The sequence below is a fragment of the Toxorhynchites rutilus genome, chromosome 2 (assembly GCF_029784135.1).
Source record: "Toxorhynchites rutilus septentrionalis strain SRP chromosome 2, ASM2978413v1, whole genome shotgun sequence".
Lineage (NCBI taxonomy): Eukaryota > Metazoa > Arthropoda > Insecta > Diptera > Culicidae > Toxorhynchites > Toxorhynchites rutilus.
The window spans coordinates 213,065,334-213,087,033 of record NC_073745.1 but is presented as its reverse complement, the minus strand read 5'-3'; the positions used below and the strand labels follow the sequence as shown (position 1 = coordinate 213,087,033).

The following is a 21,700-nucleotide window of genomic DNA, read 5'->3' as shown; positions in this document are numbered from 1 at the left end:
TGAGTATTTATGTTTGTAGAAATAATAATTGTTTGATTGACTTGTGTTGGGAGTGCCCAGCAAACATTAAATCGTATAATTTTGCACGTGCCAAGTCTTACAAGAAATCCGAATAAATCATAACCGCATATAATATCAATCAAAGTATGTATCGTGTATATTTGAAATCGCATTAAATGTAAAAACTCGGTATAATAAACATCAATTTTATGATGTACAATGTCGTAAAATATATTTAATCCGCATCATATGCGTATATTACGCTAATGCAGTTTGTGTGTCGTATAAGCGTATAATTTAAATCGATTCAGTACTGTAGTAAATCGTGTTGCATGCTGAAGAAAATCATGAAACAGTAAATCATATTAGATCCTAATAAAGAACATATTACATCATATTGAAATGTCAATAAAATGCTGATGCACTTTTAACCGCTGTTGAATTAAATTTAGATAGCTTCAGATAGCCGCGCGAGATAACTGGTGGATGATAATCCAGACGACCGGAGTTCGAACCCACATCGGAGCAGTTTTCACCAAACATCAATCTGTGCCATTTTAAACATTCATATTCCACTCCCAACACAAGTCAATCAAACAATTATTATTTTTACAAACATGAATACTCACATATAAAAATGGCAATTCGTGAGGCTATAATAAACATTTCACGAAAATTTTTTGCGCCATTTGTTTTTCTTTTCTATGTCTGTAATAAATCGTATATGAGTATGGCAAAAGTTGTATTTGGTGCTTTGACAATTCATGAATATATTCATATTAGATCGCAATTCAATTTCAACATAATCGCTATTATAGCCGGTCAAAGTTGCATATTCATCCAAACAAATTCGGTAAGCATTTGCCATGTATGTATATGGCCTCCACTTTTGCATGCATATGCCAGTTAGGCGCATTATATGCCAACCAAATTTTAGGGCATATGATGCTATATATACGCTTGTTATGCGATTTAATGTTTGCTGGGTACTTTGCTATTGCAAAAACAAATCCTTCCACTTTAAATGGCCCACTATGTTCGGCTTTCGCGAATTTATGTGAAAAAGAAGGGATGATTTTGTAGAATTTCATTCTCATCCAGTTCATCCACTACTCTCGCATGTGAAAATGCAATAATGGCGTATCCTAGCAATAACAAAACAAACAACCCCCGCTCCACAAACCGTAATCCCCTTCTTATTGAAGTGATGATGTTGCTTCACCTGTTATACATTTATACAAGCGCCTTGCTCTGGTCATGTGCACAATTGACATTTACAAGAGAAAGTGAAGACGACGGAAAAGAAAACGTCAGTCATGCATCCAACAGCAATTCGTAGGACGATGTTCAACGAGCGTGGAATGACGATTTGTATTATTTTACGCTGAATTAGTTGTATATTCGTTGGAGCTACATTATATAGGGTCCATTCAGTAGTACTAATCAGCTCGTATGACAATCCTTCAAATCTTCAACGTACGCGTATCAACAAAGTGATGTAAGATTTCCACTATATTTTGTCGATTTATTTTTGGAACCTTTGAACTAGCTGGATGCTATTGCCATCTCAATCTTACTTACGGACTTCAAAGCTAAGCTTATGTTTATTTATAATTCTACAAATTTCTCCCTCAATAAAATTTTTCCTTACTAATCATCTTCATGTTTAAATTAATGCAGCGTTATTATCGAACCAAACACATTTTACTAGTCAATTTCTTGTCTATCCATTTTCTCGTTAGATCGAACACAAAGGATATGGCATCGAAACGGAAACCGATCCATTCACAAATGGGCAGCACACAGCGTCCGAACATGAACTTTCGACCTGGCTTTAACGATACAACAGCCAGAGCTGAGGCCAAGGGAACACGACCTACTGCGACACCGACTTCGATAAATGAAGTGCTAACGATGATGGTGCTGCACGTTTGCAAGAAAATCATATTTTTTGATACAAATTTAAAAGTCCCACTCTACCTGGGAAGTTTGTTCTTCGTCTCACTCATTGGAGACTTTCTGCCTTACCCCAAAACATATCTGGCAAAATCAGACAATTTATTCAACGTTTATTTTGTAAAGATGGGCTGGGCCTGGACTTTACTGTTTGCTGTACCATTTCTGGCCATGACTTCCATCACGGTTTGCTGCGGAGATCATCAAAGATTGGTGAAGAATCACTTGCCTAGGCTGGGAATTGCGACGGTATTTTGGTTCGTGTGGACGAAACTATTCAATATTATTGAATCCTCGTATGGACGATGCAACATCAAAGGGTTCTATTCTAAATCTGAATGTCTGAAAGCAGGTCATCTGTGGAGTGGATTCGATATTTCGGGACATGCGTTCATTCTTATTTACTCGAGTTTAATACTGATGGAAGAGGCACGATCAATCATTGGATGGGAAAGCATAAAGGAACACATCCGCAATGAGGAGCATAATCGTACAAAGAATGATAGCTCGCAAACAACGAACCCATTGAAAAGCTTGAAGGACGACGACTTGAAGACATTGAAATACATGTACAATCGGTTTACGCCTACAATACGGTTGCTTTTTGTAGGTATGACAATGCTGCAGTTGCTCTGGGATGTAATGCTTGTCGGAACGATGCTGTATTATCACAGAATGGTCGAGAAAATGCTCAGTGGTATTATTGCTGTCTTTACGTGGTTCTTCACCTACCGTGCCTGGTACCCAATACAGTCAGTTCTGCCTGATCCTGTTGGTAAAGGTCTTTTCAACTACCAGTCATCTACGAAACCGGCGGAAATTGGACTGAGGAGACGTGCCAGTCTGCTACAACCAAACTCTCCCCAGACACAGGATATTCCCAAATTTATGGGAATGCCTTTGTATGCGGCGAGGCAGCAACAAAATGCCACTGCAAATGCTGGAGGACTGGGTTCACCGATGGATCCAGGATCAGGACAGTTTCCTCCAACGTCAGTAAGTACTTCCACTTCTTTTACAACAAATACCGGTGCGTCTCGTCTAGGAGCCGTCACTGGAGGGGGTAACTTTGATATCAATGGGCAACCACTTCCCCGCTTTCACCAAACTGCGTATCGCAACCGATTCGAATAGGGTTTACCATACAATCTCGTTATCTAGATAGGAAAAATGGATTAGGGTTTAAAATGTATTTCTTAACACACTTTCTTTGATAACCGTAGAAAAATAGCCCAAATAGTCTTTTGTTTCATTTTAAAAGCAAGAGTGGTTGCGATTTTCGAATATAAGAATAATAAAATTTGCGTTTTTGGACAGAATTTTGTAAATATAGCTTTCAGCAGTTGAAGTTATCAATGTGTTATAGGACTATTGATATCAACCTTACCCTCTGTTTTCCAAATTTAACCTTTCGAATGTATGTAATTACTTCATTGGCCTAGAAACTTGCTGTTGTAGAAATGGAAGTGCTTTTGAAGCGAATCTTTACCACCTGTTTAATTTAAGTAATCAATTACGACCTTTACTTATAGAAGGCAAGCATTTCTTCTTTTGTTTTGTGCAGTGACATTTTTGTTTAGCTTTATTTATGTGTTCTTTGTTAAGTTTATCCAGCTTTATCTACACTTACTTTTTGTGGCTATGAAAGGAAAACGTTTGTTCGTATAATTCGCACAGGAATAGCTATATATTTATCCAGTTAATTCATTAATAGTAACTAATTGTTTGATACCTTTTTGGAAAAAAAAAGTCAAAATTGTTTTTTCGGATATATACAGTTAAAGTAATAGTTTTAAACTATTGAAATCGAGGTGATATGTAATAAATTTCTATGTTTTGCACATGGTATTTTTCAGAAACGAGTGTTATCTCTTAAGTAACGTAGACCCAATAATCATAGACGAGAAAGAAAAAGCTGCTATCCCTGCCTTATATGTTGATGGCGTATTCAACCAAATTGTTTTCAGCAGAGACGTTTTTGTTGGAAGAATCTTTTGAAAACTGCTGGTAGCCATTAAATTGTTGAAATATTTTTCTAGTTCCGGCTTCTTACCGCCAGTCCAGATCCAATCTTCAAGCCCCAGCACATATAAACGATAAAGCAGGCACCCTAATCCGATGTCCACAACTGTAAAATCATCACCAGCAATCCATTTGGGCTCAATAACAGTTCGTTCTGCTAATTCTAGCTCTACCTCATTGAGGAATTCATTCAGTTCGTCGAGTAATTTGCGATAAAACTGTTCCTTTCCGAGGAGTTCACGTTTATGATCGTGGAAATCTGCCTTCTTCAAAAGAACTTCGGCTTGGGCTGGAAATGTTTCGGCATACGTTCTCAGGCGACTGCTTACTGTTTCGTCTCGCTCGAGTATCGTATACCGAACCGGCTGGACGAATGGCGATTTGGGTGAAGCCACGGCCTGAGGATGCAGGAATGATCCGATGGTTAATATTCCTACGGGTACTTTGTCTAAGAATGTTTTGAAGCTTGTAATCTTTTCATCTGCGTTCCATGGTATCCCCAGAGGTTTCTCTGAAACAAAACATTCGATTAAATAATAAGAACAATTTTTTAAACATCAATTTGGCACCTTTCGGAAAATAGTGCTCGAGATAGTCTAATATTTTATTAGATCCAGCCACAATAAGAACGCCATTCTGTAATACCGGCAACTCTCCTCTTGGATTCAATTCCAGGAACCATCCCGTGAAATGCTCATCATTTGTAACGTCCATCTCATATTTGGTGTATTTGAGATTCTTCTCGTTCAGTGCCCAGAGAACCTAGAAATATGCAGCTGTTTACTCTATTTATTCAACAATATCTTCCAACAAACAAAGTGTTGGTATGAGAAACAGAGTTCTTCGTCGTTCATACATACTGTTTTTTGAATTACTGTAGGTAGTGGTGACTGTACAAACACTTGATAGAATTAATATTTATTTTCAACCTCAGAGGGGAGAATATGGAGTATGAAGAATTCAATGGAGAGAGCATATGATGGGCGCATTTGAATCGTTGTTCATTGAACAGTACAGTGAATTCGAATAAACACATGTGGTATATGACAGGATTTGTGGTTCTTTCTATAAATAAAAAAAAGTAGGACAATCGCTGGAATGGTAATCATTTGTCTGAAGCATACAACATTTGGCATTTTATATTTTGTATAAAATGATTATCATACCATTTCGTTGAGCCGAAGCAGCATAATAACCGCTCAAAGAAAGATTGGATAACTCCTCTGAATTACTCAGCAGAAATAATACCGTCTGCAGAAAAGAAATGGGGGAGAGAAGAGCATAATGCATATACGTGTGAGTGTGACCATCCTAAGCTCACATCACAACAACACTTGAATGGATTTCCGAGCAGGCGCCATTTGATACACAGATTTGCGTGATTTTGATAGCCCGTTTTCGAAACAATTTTTGAGCTATTGAAACAATTTTTTGAGTCAATAAGTAACAATCATATAAATTTTAGACTTTTCATCTTTCCAATGAAGTGATTCAACAGCTCGCCGCCGCTCACGCCTCGCAGACCCAGATGAATCTACGAAAGAGCTGACTGGGCAGCCTTCGAAACATCCTCTGATTTCCTAGATGGTAACGGTGATTGGATTACCTCAACCACCATCGCCGCTTTCATCAAAATCATCATGGAGGGGCCGAAACCTCCAACCCAAGAACGAAAAAAAACGTTGCATTGGTGATCCGAGAACATCAAAAGGCAAGAAGCGGAAAATGTTTCTGTGTGCGACCAAACGACTATGAAGATGAAAGACGAAGACGAAGAAAGCTGCCATGAGCAAGTATCGAGCGCAATACCTCAGGGAACGGTGGTTAATCCGGAATGTAAAGCTAGAGAGCTGAACTGATTTTCGCCTACCAACGAGAACGAGCCAACGCGTTGAATGGGAAGAGAAGGCCAAACAACTCCATGCTTCAAGTGGACGATAAACTAGAGGTGTGCAATCCAGCTCATCATGATGAACAGCTCAGATCAGCTCAGCTCATCTAGAAGAGCTGTTCTTTATGAACAGCTCTTCAGCTCAGTTGTCAGAGTCGACATCTGGTGGCGACTTTCAATTTGGTCTATACATTTCCGATATTTTTACTGAGACTTTTCATTATAATATAAAATTGTCTTCAAGAAGAATTTTTTGAGATTTTTTCACCGCCTACAAACAAAGTGTTTTAGACTAATTTAATACACAGATTTTAATTTTCATTCATAATTTGAATTTTAAAAACGTGCTCATTCTGCCTGAAAGTCAATGAGTCAATGAGCCCCCTAAAACAAAGCCCAATTCCGTCAACCCGAATATAACAGTTGAAAAGACAAGGAACAAATGAAACTGAACTGATATCATAACACGGAGAGCGAGAGACGGTCAGTTCATTTGAATATTACAGCTCACACACTCTCTTCAATTCTACAGCTCTTTTCTCTCCTTCATCATCATCAAAGTGAGCTGAAGAGCTGTTTGATTTTTTTGCGAGCTGTTCCGCGTCAACTCACTTCAAAGAGTCGATTCTTCGGAACAGCTCATGAGCGGATGGCACATCTCTAGATATAACCCTCAGCGATCCGACAGATACTTCCAACACGCTCGGGAATATTTTGCGGGATTTTCATCCATCTCCAAATATGACCCCGAGTTTATCCGTCGACAGCGAGTGGGTACCACTTCGGTCAGCAACTTTGTTGTCCCAGTGAGTCGTCCCAATGATCCTCTCAGCCGGTATTTCACCATCGAGGAACTTTCCGTCACGCTAAGTTCCACCAAAGGTGAGTCGACTGGCTTTGGCGGTATCGGCTATAAGATGCTGCGTCAGTTGTCCCTGCTCATACAGTCCGGCCTTCTCACCATCTTGAACGACCTGTTAAGTACACACGATTTTCCCGAGGATTGGAAACAGCCTAGTACTATCCATACCTAAGGTCCGCCAAAGCAACAACAATTTCAAAAACTACCGTCCAATTTCCTTGATCTCTTGTTCATCTAAGATCCAGGAAATTATTGCGAATAGACGTCTAGTCACCTTTCTGTCCGAAAACAGGAAATTGGACTGTCAGCAGTTCGCCTTTCGGCCAGGTATGGGCACCAACAACTACTTAAAGAAGACAAAGAAAGATCCGCGGAGACATGATAGCCGAAGCCAGAGCACAAGAGAATTTAGACGTTTAGCGCAGAAGACAAATGAAGCATGGATGTCTGCATAACTCAATAACTAATCAAGCAAGCAGAACCAAATTTGACATGTAGAGGTTTTAGGAGGCAATAAATGTTTCTAAAGTGGTTTGACACTCCTCCCCCTCTCTACAGGGGATGTTCAGAATAACAAATTTGCTATATGGAGGTGTTAAGAGGCAATAAATGTTTTTATGGTGGTTTGACACTCCTCTGAAGGAAAATGGGAAAATTCGGAAAATTCAATTCGCATATGTTACATATTACATATTGACAAAATGGAAATGGATTTTAATGTGATAAAACGCAGTACTATATCGTCTTCTTATATAGAAATGATGAGACTAAAATAAAATCGTGGGGCACATCGGATTTCCTTTATCCACAGTTAGTTGTTTCATCATATGCCAACGATTTTATTTTAGTCTCATTATTGCCCTAGATTAATGAAGGAAGGGGTGTGATAACTGCTACTTGCTCAATTATTTTCTAGCTTTTAGTACATTAAATCGTTTAACTTAAAGTTTTTTTTTATTTTCTAGTTTTTAGTACATTATCTGTATGATTAGTATACTTCTTTGCAATAAAACCATTCAACCTTTTTTTTATTTTCTTTTCTTACCAAATTTTCTTCGGAATATTTTGATGATGTACTGTATTCTATTAGTCAAATCGTTTCATTCGATACCGATATTGAGGGGATTACAAAAAAATACATGAAGGTTTGTTCCAAATTTGAGATCAATAAATCTACAGGAACAGGGGCAAATTTTTATGAATGTGTTGGTCTGTGCAGGTCTAGTTGAATGAAATCGTTCAAAAAAGTGATTGGCTATTTTGTTACAGTGGTCATCTTGGATTTGAATTTTCCATAAATAGCTGTGATCTACTGGTCAAGCCTCTTCACTTGATATAGTATACTGTGTTCTGTGTTCTACTAGTTAAGTTCTTTTATTTGATATTGATAGAGTTTTTGGAAAAAATATATGTCGTCATCTTGTGGTGGCGGCCATTTTGGATTTGCATTCCTCATGAATAACTGTGTTCTACTAGTCAAGCCCTTTTATTTGATACCCATATTGATGGGGTTTTGAGAAAATATGTAATCCGCCATTTTGTGGTGGCGGCCATTTTGGATTTGTATTTCTCATAAACAATTGTGTTCTACTAGTCAATCCCTTTTATTTGATACCCATATTGATGGGGTTTTGAGAAAATATGTAATCCGCCATTTTGTGGTGGCGGCCATTTTGGATTTACATTTTTTATGAATAATTGTGTTCTACTAGTCAAGCCCTTTCATGTGATACCCATACTGAATGGGTTTTGGAAAAAAAATATATCGCCATTTTGTGGTGGCGGCCATTTTGGATTTGCATTTCTCATAAATAATTGTGTTCTACTTGTCAATCCCTTTTATTTGATACCCATATTGATGGGGTTTTGAGAAAATATGTAATCCGCCATTTTGTGGTGGCGGCCATTTTGGATTTGCATTTTTTATGAATAACTGTGTTCTACTAGTGAAGCCCTTTCATGTGATACTCATACTGAATGGGTTTTGAAAAAAAAATATATCGCCATTTTGTGGTGGCGACCATTTTGGATTTGCATTTCTCATAAATAACTGTGTTCTACTAGTCAAGCCCTTTCATTAGATACCTATATTGATGAGGTTTGGGAAAAACCCATATTGATGGGGTTTTGAGGAAATATGTAACCGCCATTTTGTAACGGCCGCCATCTTGGATTTTTAAAATCATGAAATACGCAGTTTTATAATGACTGCACAGATAAAGGTGTGTTCCAAATTTCAGATCAATCGGTCAACAGGAAGGGGTTCAAATTTCTGTTAATGTAGTAAAGCGCTACAGACAAACATGTTACAAATATACAAATTACAGGGCAAGCTAAATAAAACCGTTTAAAAATGGATCACCGGATGTGTTGATAAGAGCAAAACTCGAGAAAGAAGTTGTCCGAATTAGGACTGTCTTTATTCTATCATATTTTCTGTAGCAAACATTTAATCCATATAAAGGAGAAAAATGTTATCTGCAAGTGGTTGAAAAAAATCTTGACGAGAATTGTGTCTGAAAATAATCTGATATTATAATGACGAGTTTTGGTAGAAGTACTAGGAATTTTATAGTAAAAGGTAATCTTAAAGGGTAGATTAGAAGATCAATCAATGAAAATCTGAGTGAGCCTTGTCAGAATCGGCTGTTATCCAGCTAAATAGGCGTGGAATTTCACTCTTTGCAATCCGACCTTGTAATTTAAATACTGAAATATAAAAAAACGCTTTGTCCTTCATTCTGTTCAGCATGTGACCCTAATGGGGATGTAAACAGCACAATTGCTTTGAAATGATTTCATCAGTAAGCAAAAATATGATGAATTTAAAGAAATTATCGCACAGAATCGTTCTATTTGGGAAATCTGACTATTTGCTGACCTCGAAAGAAGTTCATGGGTCAATAGTCTTGAACTCGGGTTCATTATCCACAGTTATTAGGTGGTTACTCCAAAAGAAGCTTCAAATTTTTCATTCAAATTTCGAAATCATTTCACAAATGAAATTATCGTTATTTTGCTCGAAATAAATATAAATGGCGGTGCTTCAATATGAGAAAAAATACAGTAACTTATCGTTGCCGATAAAATCACATGGATACTTGTTTGTCGTAGCCTCGGCTTATCGCTGTTCATCTTGTGCTATCATTAGCAAGGTCGTTTGAAGTATCTGTTTTGATGCGTGATCACATTTTGGTGAAGAGAGAAATGGTAACGATATTTGACCTCGTGATCATATCGCATAACATCAAAATATTGGAAGTCCATCTTCCTTATTTACCTTTTGACAATAATAACTGTATTGATTGGTGTATAGAATCAACGAGTCGTCGTTTGGCATCTCTGCGCGATTTAAAATTGATGGATTCATTTCGTTGCGATCAATTTTTATTCAAACACTTTTGATAGCAATGAAACGAAGTTCGGTAACTATAGATTTATCACGAGTAATCAAAATTCAAAGATTGGTAATTTCTACACTAATTTTCGTTAGATAGAATCAGCAAAGTTTTATTCGAAAAACCACACTCGACGATTTCCCTTACGATCACATGTTATCACTGGTAATTATCATGCCCGACTGCCCGAACAAATCGCTTGTTTGCAAATCACGACTAACATCATAACACATATTGTCACGACACTTTCTGGACTCTGTATAAGATGATACGATACGCTATGTGATGTTTCCACCGAGGAAAACATTCTCCCATATGCGACTATGATAAATCGATTCGATCTTGATGTTTGCTTTCTGGCGTGTTGTGCGTTTTTTCATTGTTTAGTTGTTTTGATGCTAATCATTTCCTTCCAGAAAGTATTCCAGAAGAATGTGAAACAAATTTTGGCCGTCAGGACACCTAAAGGATAGCGTGGGCCAAAACTCGTTGTTATGGTACGTAATATTTTATATATACACTAGTTTAAAGAGTATACCGAAAAAGTCAATCTGTATTGAGATAAATAAAAATGTTGGAATGTTGCAATATTGGGGCTTTGTAGTTCATTGCGGAAAGAAAGATACCGTGTATACCTGGGTTATTGGGCCGAAGATTGAGTTCTTCGTGCTGAGATGGTTGTATTTTATAAGAAACAGAACCAAATATAGGGTGGAGCGATCGCTCGATCAATGTCGTTGAAGCATCCTAGGGTCTGGTTCAACGCCAAATGTGGTTTGGTATATGAATGAAAAATGCCAACAAAAAATTAACTTTCTCTGTACAATTAGCGGCACGTGGTGAGACCCATCCAGAAGATATATCAAGTCGTACCGAAAAACTATTCTCTCAGTGATGAAGTATGGTTTTAATCAGCGTCCCACAAAAAAAGCAAAAATGTCCCGCGATACCAATATATTTCAATTTTAATTTGATCATGTTGATTTTCTTGAATGGATGAACCTCAAAAAAAATCTTTTATTTGGCAGACTGTTCAAGAGCGCTTCCAATGCATCTGAAGATTAACACGTTGAGCTGATTTCATCGCACCGGCAGGGGACTTTTTGTTTAGATAGTGTCAACTGGAAACGATAGCAACAAAATTGGAAAATGATTTTTATTAAAGTCCCGCAGGGACCGACGTAATTCAGACAGGAATAGGCAGAATTGGTTGATGAAGTATCGTAAATGAAGTTCCGGGAGGCCTTACGGAATTTAGGCGGAACCTCAACCATGACCGATGAATAGATGAATGTCGGCATGTTCTTTAACCTTTTCGTGGCTTTGGCGGTCAGGCGTCTCTCCGTTTTGGCTATGACATGATTGGATGAAGTCTTCCGTTTGAAGGTCTCCCAAAAATTTTCTATCGGTCGCAGCTGGGGAATGTTGGGAATGTTGGCGGCCTTCGCTACTTATTCCTTATTCGAGAACTTGTTGTGGAAGATATATTTGACGTCATTGCTTACCTCCTTGGTGGAGAACGTTGAGTACTCGGTCCCCTGCCTTTCGTTGAATTCTATCGTCAAGTACGTCTCGTCTTTCATTATAAGCACGACATAGTGCTTCGCCAGAAAGAAATTTTTTCAGCACCTCCAGGTACTCCATCTGCTGCTCAGACACTGCCGGTCCGTCTGATGCTTCCGCAAAAAATGTTCATATAACGTATATACATCATGTTTTTTTTTGTCTCCCGCGTTAGACCTCTAACCATCTGGTCACTTTACTCAATGCAGATGTATATTTTAACCCATTTGCGGTCGTATTAATGTTGATATGGGTTCCGTACGGGTAGAAATTAATTTCTCTTGGAATAGAGGTGATATGCAGTATTATGAAAGATAAACAAGACCTATTTATTATTTTGTGAACTTTATACAGTCAACTCTCCCTAACTCGATATCCAAAGGGACCATCGAGTTAGGGAGGTATCGAGATACAGAACATTTTTTCCTCATTTTTTTATGTCTCAAATTGTCATATATTAGGGGCTGTCCACATACCACATGGACAACTTTAGGGGGGGTAGGGGTTACGAAAATGTCCACGCTTGTCCACGGTAAGGGAGGAGGGGGTTTTGATATTGTCCACATGGAAACGTTAAGTATTTTTTAAAGTAGAACATTCAAGTTAGAAGTCAAAATTGAATGAGGTCTGTTTTGTATTTACACGATTTTTTGAACTTCACGCCCGCCCTGAGTGCTCAGTATTCATCAATAAAAATACTGAACTGCCTGAGAGTGCTGCTCGGTCAAACATCCATATTTTTTCATATGACTGAACCTCTTTCCTGAAATGAATATTCTGAAGGTAACGCACATGAACTAGGATCCAATTTATTCCAACCGGTAATAGAGGGCATGGGGCAATGCATGGACTACATATTAACCCATATTACGGAACCCAATCGGATTTGACAAATCGCAATCCGAACGAAATAAACTTATGCATTCTGCATTTCAAGGTTACAATATTTGTACAATCCGATAGGATTTGATTCGATCAGATTAAGGGGGATAGAGACACGAATTTCGGACGTTTGTTCGAGGTCCGAAAAAGTAAAACAAAGAATATTTTTACCATCGATTATATCACTATTTGTTATATCAATAAAACAAAAATTGAACGGAAAAATATATATCCATAATTAGAAGCTGATCGATTGAGGGGGTTCAAAAAAAGTTGTGCCATGGCGTACAAGATTCCAGCACTTCTGGATCTCTGAAACAAACAAATCGACCAGATTCTGAATCAGTAAAGATGCCACTATCGTATGAACCTCGGACAAGTCAAAAACGTGGTTTTTGATAAAATGGCGGAAATTTGAACTGATTCTGAATCAGTAAAGATGCCACTATCGTATGAACCTCGGACATGTCAAAAATGTGATTTTTGATAAAATGGCGGAAAAATGCTGTTAAAAACTTTTTTTTTCAAGTTTCTTGTTTTTTTTTTTAATAGTAAAGTTACGAAATTATGATTTTTTATAGGTTCATGCGATAGAAAGATACATTCTTCTTCATCTTCTTCAATGGCACGAACTTCGCCGTCTCAACGTAGTATTACTTGCGTCATTTTTATTAGTACTTAGTTGAGATTTCTATGCCAAATAACACGCCTTGAATGCATTCTGAGTGGTAAGCTCTAGAATACGCGTGATCACAGTGCAAGTTGCAAGAAAGATACATACAGATTGTATTCATATAAACATAGATCGGATAAGTAGAACTTGAGATATCGTGTAAACCAGTTTGAAAAACATATTTCGAGAAAAACGCGTTTGTAGTTAATTGTTATGGCCGTACTAGATAAGATATCGCATCACTAAAATGTCTATAGCTTGGTAAATAATGAGATTTTCAAAAAGTCTCTTCTATGGTATATTCTTAAATGTCTGAATTAGAGAAATATGAAGAAAAAAAAAATTTTTTTTTTTTAATTTTTAGACTAGAATACCCTCTTAAAGAACGCAACATTGTGCTAATTTCAAATTCGACCGGATTCAGGAATAAGGGTTTATTTTACCGAAAAACACTTGAAGGGACTTATCTCAATCTGCGATTCGTTTCATAAACGCGACGAAAATACATATTTGTAGCGAATTGTAAAGGGCAAATCATTTACAAGGATGTTGAGTTAAAAAAAATCTTGGCAAGTGAATGGAACTCCGAAGCAGGTTTTCGCTTGAAGAAAGTTATGGCTGGGTCTGGTAGGACTGGAAGAAAATCTGTATCCTGAGCTTTTACCTACTGCTAGTTTCGATGAATTCCAACTCAACTACTTCAACTAGTTTAGATGAATTCCAACAAGTACTGCTAGCAGCTGAACGTATGAAAATCAACGATCCAGAACGCTTCTAGGGCACTTCTAAAACTCCACCCGCCTTACACACCAGACATTGCATCTTCATATTATTAACTGTTAAGATTCTTGTAAGAACTTCAACATACTGTATAGCATAAGTTCTGAGAGGATGGAATTCTCAAGTTGCATGAAGGATGCTGAAATATTCAGGAAAAAACGGTGCATCTATGATCGAAAAGATGTATGCCTACAAAAATATGCTTTGGGTTTTTTCCTTAGATTCGGCATGAATTTTATGGACAATATTCAGCATGATTTAACAATTAAGGGTTGTAGGTCAACGGAATCATCGATCACGATGATATTGCAGATGTTTTGTTTTACTAGGTTCATTATAGCCATCAGGCACTACCGAACCTGTAAAAGCGAAAGTTATTGATATTTAGACGAGAAAATTCTGTTTTCAAACAAAGTGGTTGATTTCATTGTCTGATTTTTTGAAAACTCAAACAGCCAGCCAGCTTTAATAAAAATACTCGAGAATAAGCTCACAAAGGGTATTTTAAAATGGATATGAAGATAACGTGGATGGAATTCGGAAGAAAATAATGAGCTCCCGGACAATGTTGAAAAACATCGAAGATTTCAAGACAAATCGTTACCATTGGTAAGGCTATAATTTTTATCATTAAACATATAGAATAGAAAATAGAAACAAACTTGAAATGAAATTTGAGCGAAAAAATAGAATTTCTTGATTTTTTGCTCAAAACCGGAGGAATGTCCACGTGGACAACAGGGGGAGGGGTATAAGAAATGTCCACGCTTGTCCACGGAGGGGGAGGGGGGTGTCTAAAATCATGCTTTTTCTGTCCACGTGGTATGTGGACAACCCCTTAGGGTAAGTGTCCCAATTATGGTATGAATTTGAATTTTTGATTCATTCCCTTAAAGTGAAAAAACACCTTTCTCATATAAAAAAAATATTTTTTCCAGAATCTTTCAGGAGGTGATAGACGGTTATATTTCACAAAAAAAATCCTTCTACGCATATGTTAGAATTTCAACGATGACAGACTTATAGAACTTTTTCTTTGTTTCGGATTCTGTTGGCTCAAACTGACTCTACATTGAAAAGTATGCTACGTAATCCGATTTTGTTGCTTTCATTTGAAAGATGAGAAAATTTAGTACAGGATATAGTAGTGGAACATCTAAATTAGTGGATTAAACATTTTTGAAGTGGAAAATTTAAAAGTTTTTTTCTATTTGTAATTATTAATTTTATCCTAAAAATTCATACTAAACTTGATTGTTTCTATCAATTAAATTAAAGCTCTCTAACCTCTCTACAATTTGTCCTTTGACGCCCAACTTCTATTTCTCTTAATTTCGCTGCAATATCGATATAAACAATTCCTGATGAAGATTCAATCAAAATCTTCAAAAATACTTATAAAAGCCACTTAAATTTCACCTTAATGCTGAAAGGTTATTTTTTTTTCTTGAAATCATTCATATTTAAATTATAAAAAATTTTTTTTTTCAAACTGTATACAATCGAGTCCTAAATTTTACATAATCGAATCATATATAATCGAGTTTGTATATAATCGAGTCCAACTTGCATGAGGCACTAGGTTAACAAAGAAAATATTGATTAAGTATGTTACTCAAACTGAATTGTAACGATCACGCAGGAACTGTTCAATCACAAAGAAATGTTCGAATAGTTTCACAGGAACATTTTCAGTTGATTTCAATATTCCGGACATATTCTTCAGGTTTGATTAAACGTTCGAATTAAGATCTCAATAGAACTTTACTGAACATACTGAACATTTTATCAGATCCAACTTTCCCATATTTTTCCGAAAATATCGACGGAATAACATTGGAGCGTAGATGATCTGGGATTCCATGGATTTTTTGTCGCATGGACAGATCAAAAGTGACTGAGGAATTGCAAAAGTATGGGAAGCAAACTTGATTGGAGGTGCCTGGTGAAGGGTGCACGTCGTGGGTAAGGTACTCATGGTATAAAAACATAAAAGTTGACTGAGGAGTCAGTTGAAGTAGATTTTCAAAGTTATCAATCACCAATGGATTCATGATCTTGCGTTTTTCTCAGGTTTTTCAACACTTTCCAGTATATCGGTATCTGGCATCAGATCACAGCAAATCACGTTTTGGCCCTTTTTGCACTAATTATTAAAAGACATTGAGCAATCGAACGGTATTGTACCGTCGACATCAGCAAGCTCACGACGCATTAATTATGCCAGCGGAATATCACTCCCGTCCATGTTGGTTGTGCTTTGAAGTTAGGAATTCCCAGTTTCTGGACAAATTCTCAAGCCATATCCCGAAGAATAGAAGAGGGGTAAATTATTTTGTCTAGCTTGACAAGACAAAAATTCATTGACCGCTCCAGCTTCTCGATTCTGACCTACCTTATATGCTTTTGGTCTAGATACAATTTTCCATTCCGATTCCATTTTTACTTTAGTTTGAGTAGTGTTGATACCGCACTTTGTGCAATACTGAAATTATTTGCAGCTTCAGACCCCTTCCGTCCATATTTTTCAACCTGCTCGATGATGCTCAAACCTTGCGCAATGGTTAGCGTTTTGATTGTTCGCTTGAAAGGTTTCTCGTGGTTTTCCATACTTGAAAAGAAATTGTTTGATGACACGAACACTCCGTCTTCACTTTCAAGGGCAATTGAAATCTGAGGTAATAACGCACAAAACATGTACGCGAAAATCAATCGAGTTAGGGAGGTGAAAATCCATGGAAAAATGAATCAAAACACATCGAGTAAGAGAGGCATCGAGTTAGGGAGGTATCGTGTTATGGAGAGAAGAATGCTTGTAAAATCGAAGGTGCCATGAAATCCATCGAGTTAGGGAAAATATCGATATACAGAACATCGAGTTAGGGAGAGTTGACTGTATATGTATACTAGGGTGGCAATGGATGTATGGAAAAAATTCATCATCGATTTTTTTTTGTTTATTGGCCCAAAAAAATGATCCGCGTTTCAGCTCGATCGGACATAATTTAGGGGTGCTTCAAAGCGCTCAAAATTTTGATTTTTTGATCCTCGAAAATCTTCTAAGGGGGGAGTAAAGGAAATTTGGGAAGTTGAGTTTTTTTTGCCTCAAAGCACTCAAAGTTTTGATCACCCCTTGGAAGATTTTCGAGTATCAAAAAATCAAAACTTTGAGCGCTTTGAGGCACCCCTAAATCATGTCCGATCGAGCTGAAACTTTGCACAGATCATGTTTTTGGGCCAATAAACAAAATGTACATGGTCGGTTTTTGAAATTTGACATGACCATTTTCGCTGCCACCCTAATGTATACTCTGTGTTTCAATGTGATGTGTAAAACATAATGTTTTGTACTTCACGAAGGAGAATACCCAGAATCGTGCAATCCTCTTAGGCGTCGTGCACAAATTACGTAACGCTAAAAATACGAATTTTCGACCCCTCCTCCCCCTACGTAACGCAATTTCCTATCTCTAATACACAGAAAGTAACGCAACGTCGACCCCCCTCCCCCTCTTATCGCGTTACGTAATTTGTGCACGACGCCTTATCTTTCCACGCTAATAATCTGTTGCTCATACCGATTACCGTTATCTATTACCCATAAGAACTCCGTATAATTTCGTGAACATGACAATGAAGTGTAAACTAATACATGGTTGATTAAAATATAAGATTCTTATGCTTCCTCATTTCTATATTTGTTTCTTTCTTTCAATACATTGTTATGATCCCGCAAGAAAAAAATGGAAAAACATTTAAGATGCATGCAGGCGAAGCTACTCCAACAAACAATACAAATTGAACTAACTGCGTTAGTGCAGCCGGTGTGGCTAGCAGAAATGATGCTAGTGGTGCGGATGGACCCGTTGGTGATGATAGGCTCGGCTTGTGCAGGTTCCAATGTTTGCAGCAAGATGTCCAGAGGCAATTGATCAAGGTAGACACAATACGGGATCGAAGTAGAAGTTTTGGCGTCGGATTTCATTCGACATAGAAGCTGGTTGATATGCGAATGGATTGTACGGCTGTTCTCAGTCCACATGTTAAACATCAACTGTCCAACGCTCCAGAATGAGAATGAGTTGTCCTTCTCCATAAATTCCGGGAGCATACATTTGCGTAGACTACATCACCTTTCTCGAACGACCTCAGGACAGTCTGATTAATCGTTTCCCGAACGGCTGTCGGACGGAGTAAGTCCAAAGTGGTTCGCCAGAACATTCGTTGTTCGGTAAGTCAACAGAGAAGTGTTCAATGTGTCCTGGATTAGTTTCCTCACCTCTCGAATCTTCTTGATCGCTCGCTTGAAGGGGTCTACGAAACGCTCGGCCTGCCCATTGGGCTGACTGCGGATGAAACGGTTCGGTTGTCACGTGGTTTAGATCATCCTCGAGGCGAAGCTGTGCGAACTTGGCACTGGTGAACTACGTACCCTTGTATCTGTCAAGCATTCTTTGAATTCCGATGCGAGTGAAAAGGCTTCGACGGATTCCGATGGTTGCAGATGCTGTACGTTCGTTCTGATTATTTCTACCCACTTGGAGTAAGAATCGACGCTGAGCAAGAAGTAATCTCCAACTGTAGGCCGAGCGTAGCCAATGTGAATGCGCTGCCAAGGATGCGTTGACTTAGGCCACTATAGCGGCGGCGCTTTAAGTGTATTTTTGGCTGCAGCTGCGCAACGACGTGATACTTGCGCAGCTATATCCGAGTAAAGTGATGGCCAGTAGATGGAGCTGCGCACAATCGCCTTCATGCGCTGTATGCCCGACTCGCGTGAAATCATTAACTGTTCGTCAAACATTACGCATCATTAAACCGTGGACAGCGATTCATTGATCGATAATTTGATTAATTCCACTCCCTCGTATGGCCATTTTTGACTGAGGCCTTGCTTGCTGGACGAAACGATAGACCTTACTGAGAACAGGATTGGAGCAGGTGGGCATTGTTTTGTTCTCAAATTGAGATAAAGTACTGTGACTGCATATAATACTTACATCGTTCTCCGTGATTGTTGCTAGCCACAACAAAGTCTTCCTCCGACAAGATATCAGCGTTACCAAGCTTCATTCTGTTCACGTAGAGGAGCCTGAATTCGTACAATAGTAAATCGATCGTCCAAAGTTGCAGGTGTATGGAATGCCGTTTTTCGAACTGAAGATCCAAAGAAGTGGAGCGTGATCGGTATACAATGTGAAACACTGACCAGCATCTTGAGGAACTTGACCACTGCGAAAATAATCGCCAGACCTTTCAGGCTGACTTGCTCAGCTTTTTTTTCTTTCTGCATTATAGTGACTTTCAACACTTTTGGCTGGTTCGTCACTTTACTTTCATTTCGGCAGAATGTCGGGAGTGAGAATGCGTGACCTTCAGCGTGAGAGGTATGGATGTTACCACTACGCCAGATCGCCTCCTCAACTTGCTCAGCCGCTGTACGTTTTCTGGAAGCGAACCCTCTGGAAACTTGTGGCTGAAGGTTACGCCAACTCCAACCGATGATTCATCGCCGCTTTTACTATTTCGCTTTGTGTATTGTAGTGGGCCAGAAGCAAATCTGAGGTGAGGAATTGCTTGAACGCGGAAAGGGCCAGACGAACTTCTCGGGACGAATTTGCCTGTTGTTGAAATGTCCCAGGTATTTGATTTGGCGTTGACCGCACGAGCACTTTTCTGTTTTCTATGATGAATCAGAATCCATGAATTCCACTTAAAGTTGGCTTGAAGATTGCGCTAATGATCCGCATCGCTGGTTTCGCCAGAGAAAACATCATCGAAATATCGTGCAGTTCAGTCCAGTTAGCATCATATTTATAAACTGCTCAAAAGCTCTAGGTGCTGCATTGACACCTGGTGGAAGCCTATTGTACAGATAGAGACCTCGATGAGTGTTTATAGTGAACAACTCAGGACAATTTCCCTCCACCTGTAATAACGCATCTAAGAGCCCCCGCAGACTGCAGACTTTTAATCGACTGAAAGTTTGGTCGGGTTGAGCTGCTAGTGCAAAAACGTACCCAACTTAATCGGTGTAATGTGCGCATATGCATACCTCTTCGTGCTGATTAGGAAGCCGACCAAACTATCTGCCGATTAAAAGGTTGATTTGACTTCAGTCCTTGCAGTTTGCCCCAGCCTAGCAAACATGTCCTGCGACAAAGAAAGGGGATACTGATGCGTTGAGGCCAATGGAATAATCCCTACATATGCGGACAGGCCACTTGACTTGCGACGATGATTGGAGCTGCCCACTCCGAGAAATCGATCGGTGTAGAATCCCCTTAGTCATCAATTGTCGTCCTCACTGTGTTTCATCCCTAGTTGCATCTGAACCATTCCTAATGAAAAAAGATTGGATGGTCGCAGATTAAAAACTCGGTACCTAAATCTGTAGATCATTTAGTGCCGAGTGTAGTAATCAGATTTCGTTGGATCAATTTGAACGTTGAGATGGAAGTTCTCGAACAAGTGATACGTCAGAATTAATTTAGAAATGCAAACAGATTTTATTGGAACTTATTTCGACTAGATAGAATTTATTGACTTGTACTCTCAACTACTAGATTTAACAGACGTCTCCGTTTTTATTTTGGCCGCTGCGAGCTCAGCAGCTTTCCGGTTTCTCCAAGCTGTCATATAAGTTCGTGGATGGACGGGTAGAAGACCAGCAATACCTGGATTCAAACAAGCAAATTGCAGACAAATGCTATCAACTGAGCAATATCTATGATGTTACCTAACAATTCTGCCACCGAAGATGAGAGGTGAGCGCCACTGCCTAGCCAATAACGTACTCGTTCGAAGTTGAACGAGACAAGTTTTTCGTCATACTCATTTGGGATGGGATCGTATGTACCAATTTGTTCAATCACTGGTTCATGCTGACCTTTACGTCGCTGGAATATTTAAATGATATAGTTTTGAGTTACAAAATTTCCATAAGGAACAATATACCTCCATGACCACAATATGATAAAAAGGTCTGTTGGTGCATCCCTGTCGTGCAAATCGTATTATTTTTGCTGATTTTGCCCAGAAACGACCGGTTCCACTAGCTGGAATTAAAGGCATCTTGATTTATACACTAAAATCTTTTGTTTGAAATTAATGTTTTGATTGGTATTCTCGGTGTCATTTATGAATTCATGACATTATCGCAAAAATCGCCTGAAATGTCGACCTGAGAGTATTTGAGCAACAAATGTCGATTCATGGAACGCCAAGCGGTACATGAAAAGGTGGGAAGAGATTTTTTCCATAATTCATTTGTATCGCTGATATCGCACGTCAGGTTTTACAAATATCTGTTATCCCAAATTTATTGGTTTACTTTGAATTCAATTATCATTCTTTTTTATTCAAATATTATTGCTCATCTGCTGTACAAAAATCATTTTAATAAAAATATTGGTACTTATATATTATGGCCGCCGGAACGCAATTATAATTATGAATTTATTTCTTTGTTATGAAATTTAATCTGGGATCAATGTAATGAAGGCAAAGTTCCCATCTAAAGAGAATAAGGCGGTCGAATCGAATTCCATTACCTCGAATGCTTTGACCTTGGAAAGATGGGGACTTCGCCTCCATATATTGATTTCGAAATAAATTATATCACGGAAAAATAAATTCATGATAAAAATTGGCGGTGGCGTTAATACGTTAGT

At 38.3% G+C, this 21,700-nt stretch overlaps 3 protein-coding genes across 6 annotated transcripts; 1 reads left to right on the top strand and 2 right to left on the bottom strand.

The window, feature by feature from the left end:
- Window positions 1–1,293: 1,293 nt before the first annotated feature.
- LOC129769578 (acyl-coenzyme A diphosphatase FITM2) lies at window positions 1,294–10,719 on the top strand. 2 transcript variants are annotated; one of them, XM_055771937.1, is made up of 3 exons: window positions 1,294–1,498; window positions 1,743–2,952; window positions 10,546–10,719. In XM_055771937.1, the coding sequence occupies exons 2-3, from the start codon at window positions 1,759–1,761 to the stop codon at window positions 10,600–10,602; spliced, it is 1,251 nt and encodes a 416-aa protein (XP_055627912.1). In that variant the 5' UTR covers window positions 1,294–1,498; window positions 1,743–1,758; the 3' UTR covers window positions 10,603–10,719. The 2 variants fall into 2 exon arrangements, with proteins under 2 accessions (XP_055627912.1, XP_055627911.1); XM_055771936.1 differs by lacking the exon at window positions 10,546–10,719 and having other exon boundaries at window positions 1,296–1,498; window positions 1,743–3,805.
- On the bottom strand, window positions 3,252–16,487 carry LOC129769579 (ganglioside-induced differentiation-associated protein 1). 3 transcript variants are annotated; one of them, XM_055771939.1, is made up of 3 exons: window positions 16,423–16,487; window positions 4,548–4,740; window positions 3,252–4,489 (listed from the first exon to the last, which is right to left on the bottom strand). In XM_055771939.1, the coding sequence occupies exons 1-3, from the start codon at window positions 16,465–16,467 to the stop codon at window positions 3,822–3,824; spliced, it is 906 nt and encodes a 301-aa protein (XP_055627914.1). In that variant the 5' UTR covers window positions 16,468–16,487; the 3' UTR covers window positions 3,252–3,821. The 3 variants fall into 3 exon arrangements, with proteins under 3 accessions (XP_055627914.1, XP_055627915.1, XP_055627913.1); XM_055771940.1 differs by lacking the exon at window positions 16,423–16,487 and adding an exon at window positions 4,839–5,535 and having other exon boundaries at window positions 3,253–4,489; XM_055771938.1 differs by lacking the exon at window positions 16,423–16,487 and adding an exon at window positions 10,012–10,456 and having other exon boundaries at window positions 3,255–4,489.
- A 4,025-nt stretch (window positions 16,488–20,512) lies between these two features.
- Window positions 20,513–21,190, bottom strand: LOC129770156 (probable 28S ribosomal protein S16, mitochondrial). Its single transcript, XM_055772811.1, has 3 exons — window positions 20,985–21,190; window positions 20,767–20,926; window positions 20,513–20,704 (listed from the first exon to the last, which is right to left on the bottom strand). The coding sequence occupies exons 1-3, from the start codon at window positions 21,099–21,101 to the stop codon at window positions 20,583–20,585; spliced, it is 399 nt and encodes a 132-aa protein (XP_055628786.1). The 5' UTR covers window positions 21,102–21,190; the 3' UTR covers window positions 20,513–20,582.
- Between the last annotated feature and the right edge of the window lie 510 nt (window positions 21,191–21,700).

Excerpts from the sequence above, each read along its gene's own strand:
- LOC129769578 (XM_055771936.1), top strand. The coding sequence starts at position 1,759 with ATGGCATCGAAACGGAAACCGATCCATTCACAAATGGGCAGCACACAG.
- LOC129769579 (XM_055771938.1), bottom strand. The coding sequence starts at position 10,101 with ATGAATCCATCAATTTTAAATCGCGCAGAGATGCCAAACGACGACTCG. Across the intron at positions 4,741-10,011 it reads ACAGTTATTATTGTCAAAAG|GTTCTCTGGGCACTGAACGA; the intron begins GTAAATAAGGAA and ends GCATATTTCTAG. Across the intron at positions 4,490-4,547 it reads CGAGCACTATTTTCCGAAAG|AGAAACCTCTGGGGATACCA; the intron begins GTGCCAAATTGA and ends GTTTTGTTTCAG.
- LOC129770156 (XM_055772811.1), bottom strand. The coding sequence starts at position 21,101 with ATGCCTTTAATTCCAGCTAGTGGAACCGGTCGTTTCTGGGCAAAATCA. Across the intron at positions 20,927-20,984 it reads ATCATATTGTGGTCATGGAG|CGACGTAAAGGTCAGCATGA; the intron begins GTATATTGTTCC and ends TAAATATTCCAG. Across the intron at positions 20,705-20,766 it reads TTCGGTGGCAGAATTGTTAG|GTATTGCTGGTCTTCTACCC; the intron begins GTAACATCATAG and ends GTTTGAATCCAG.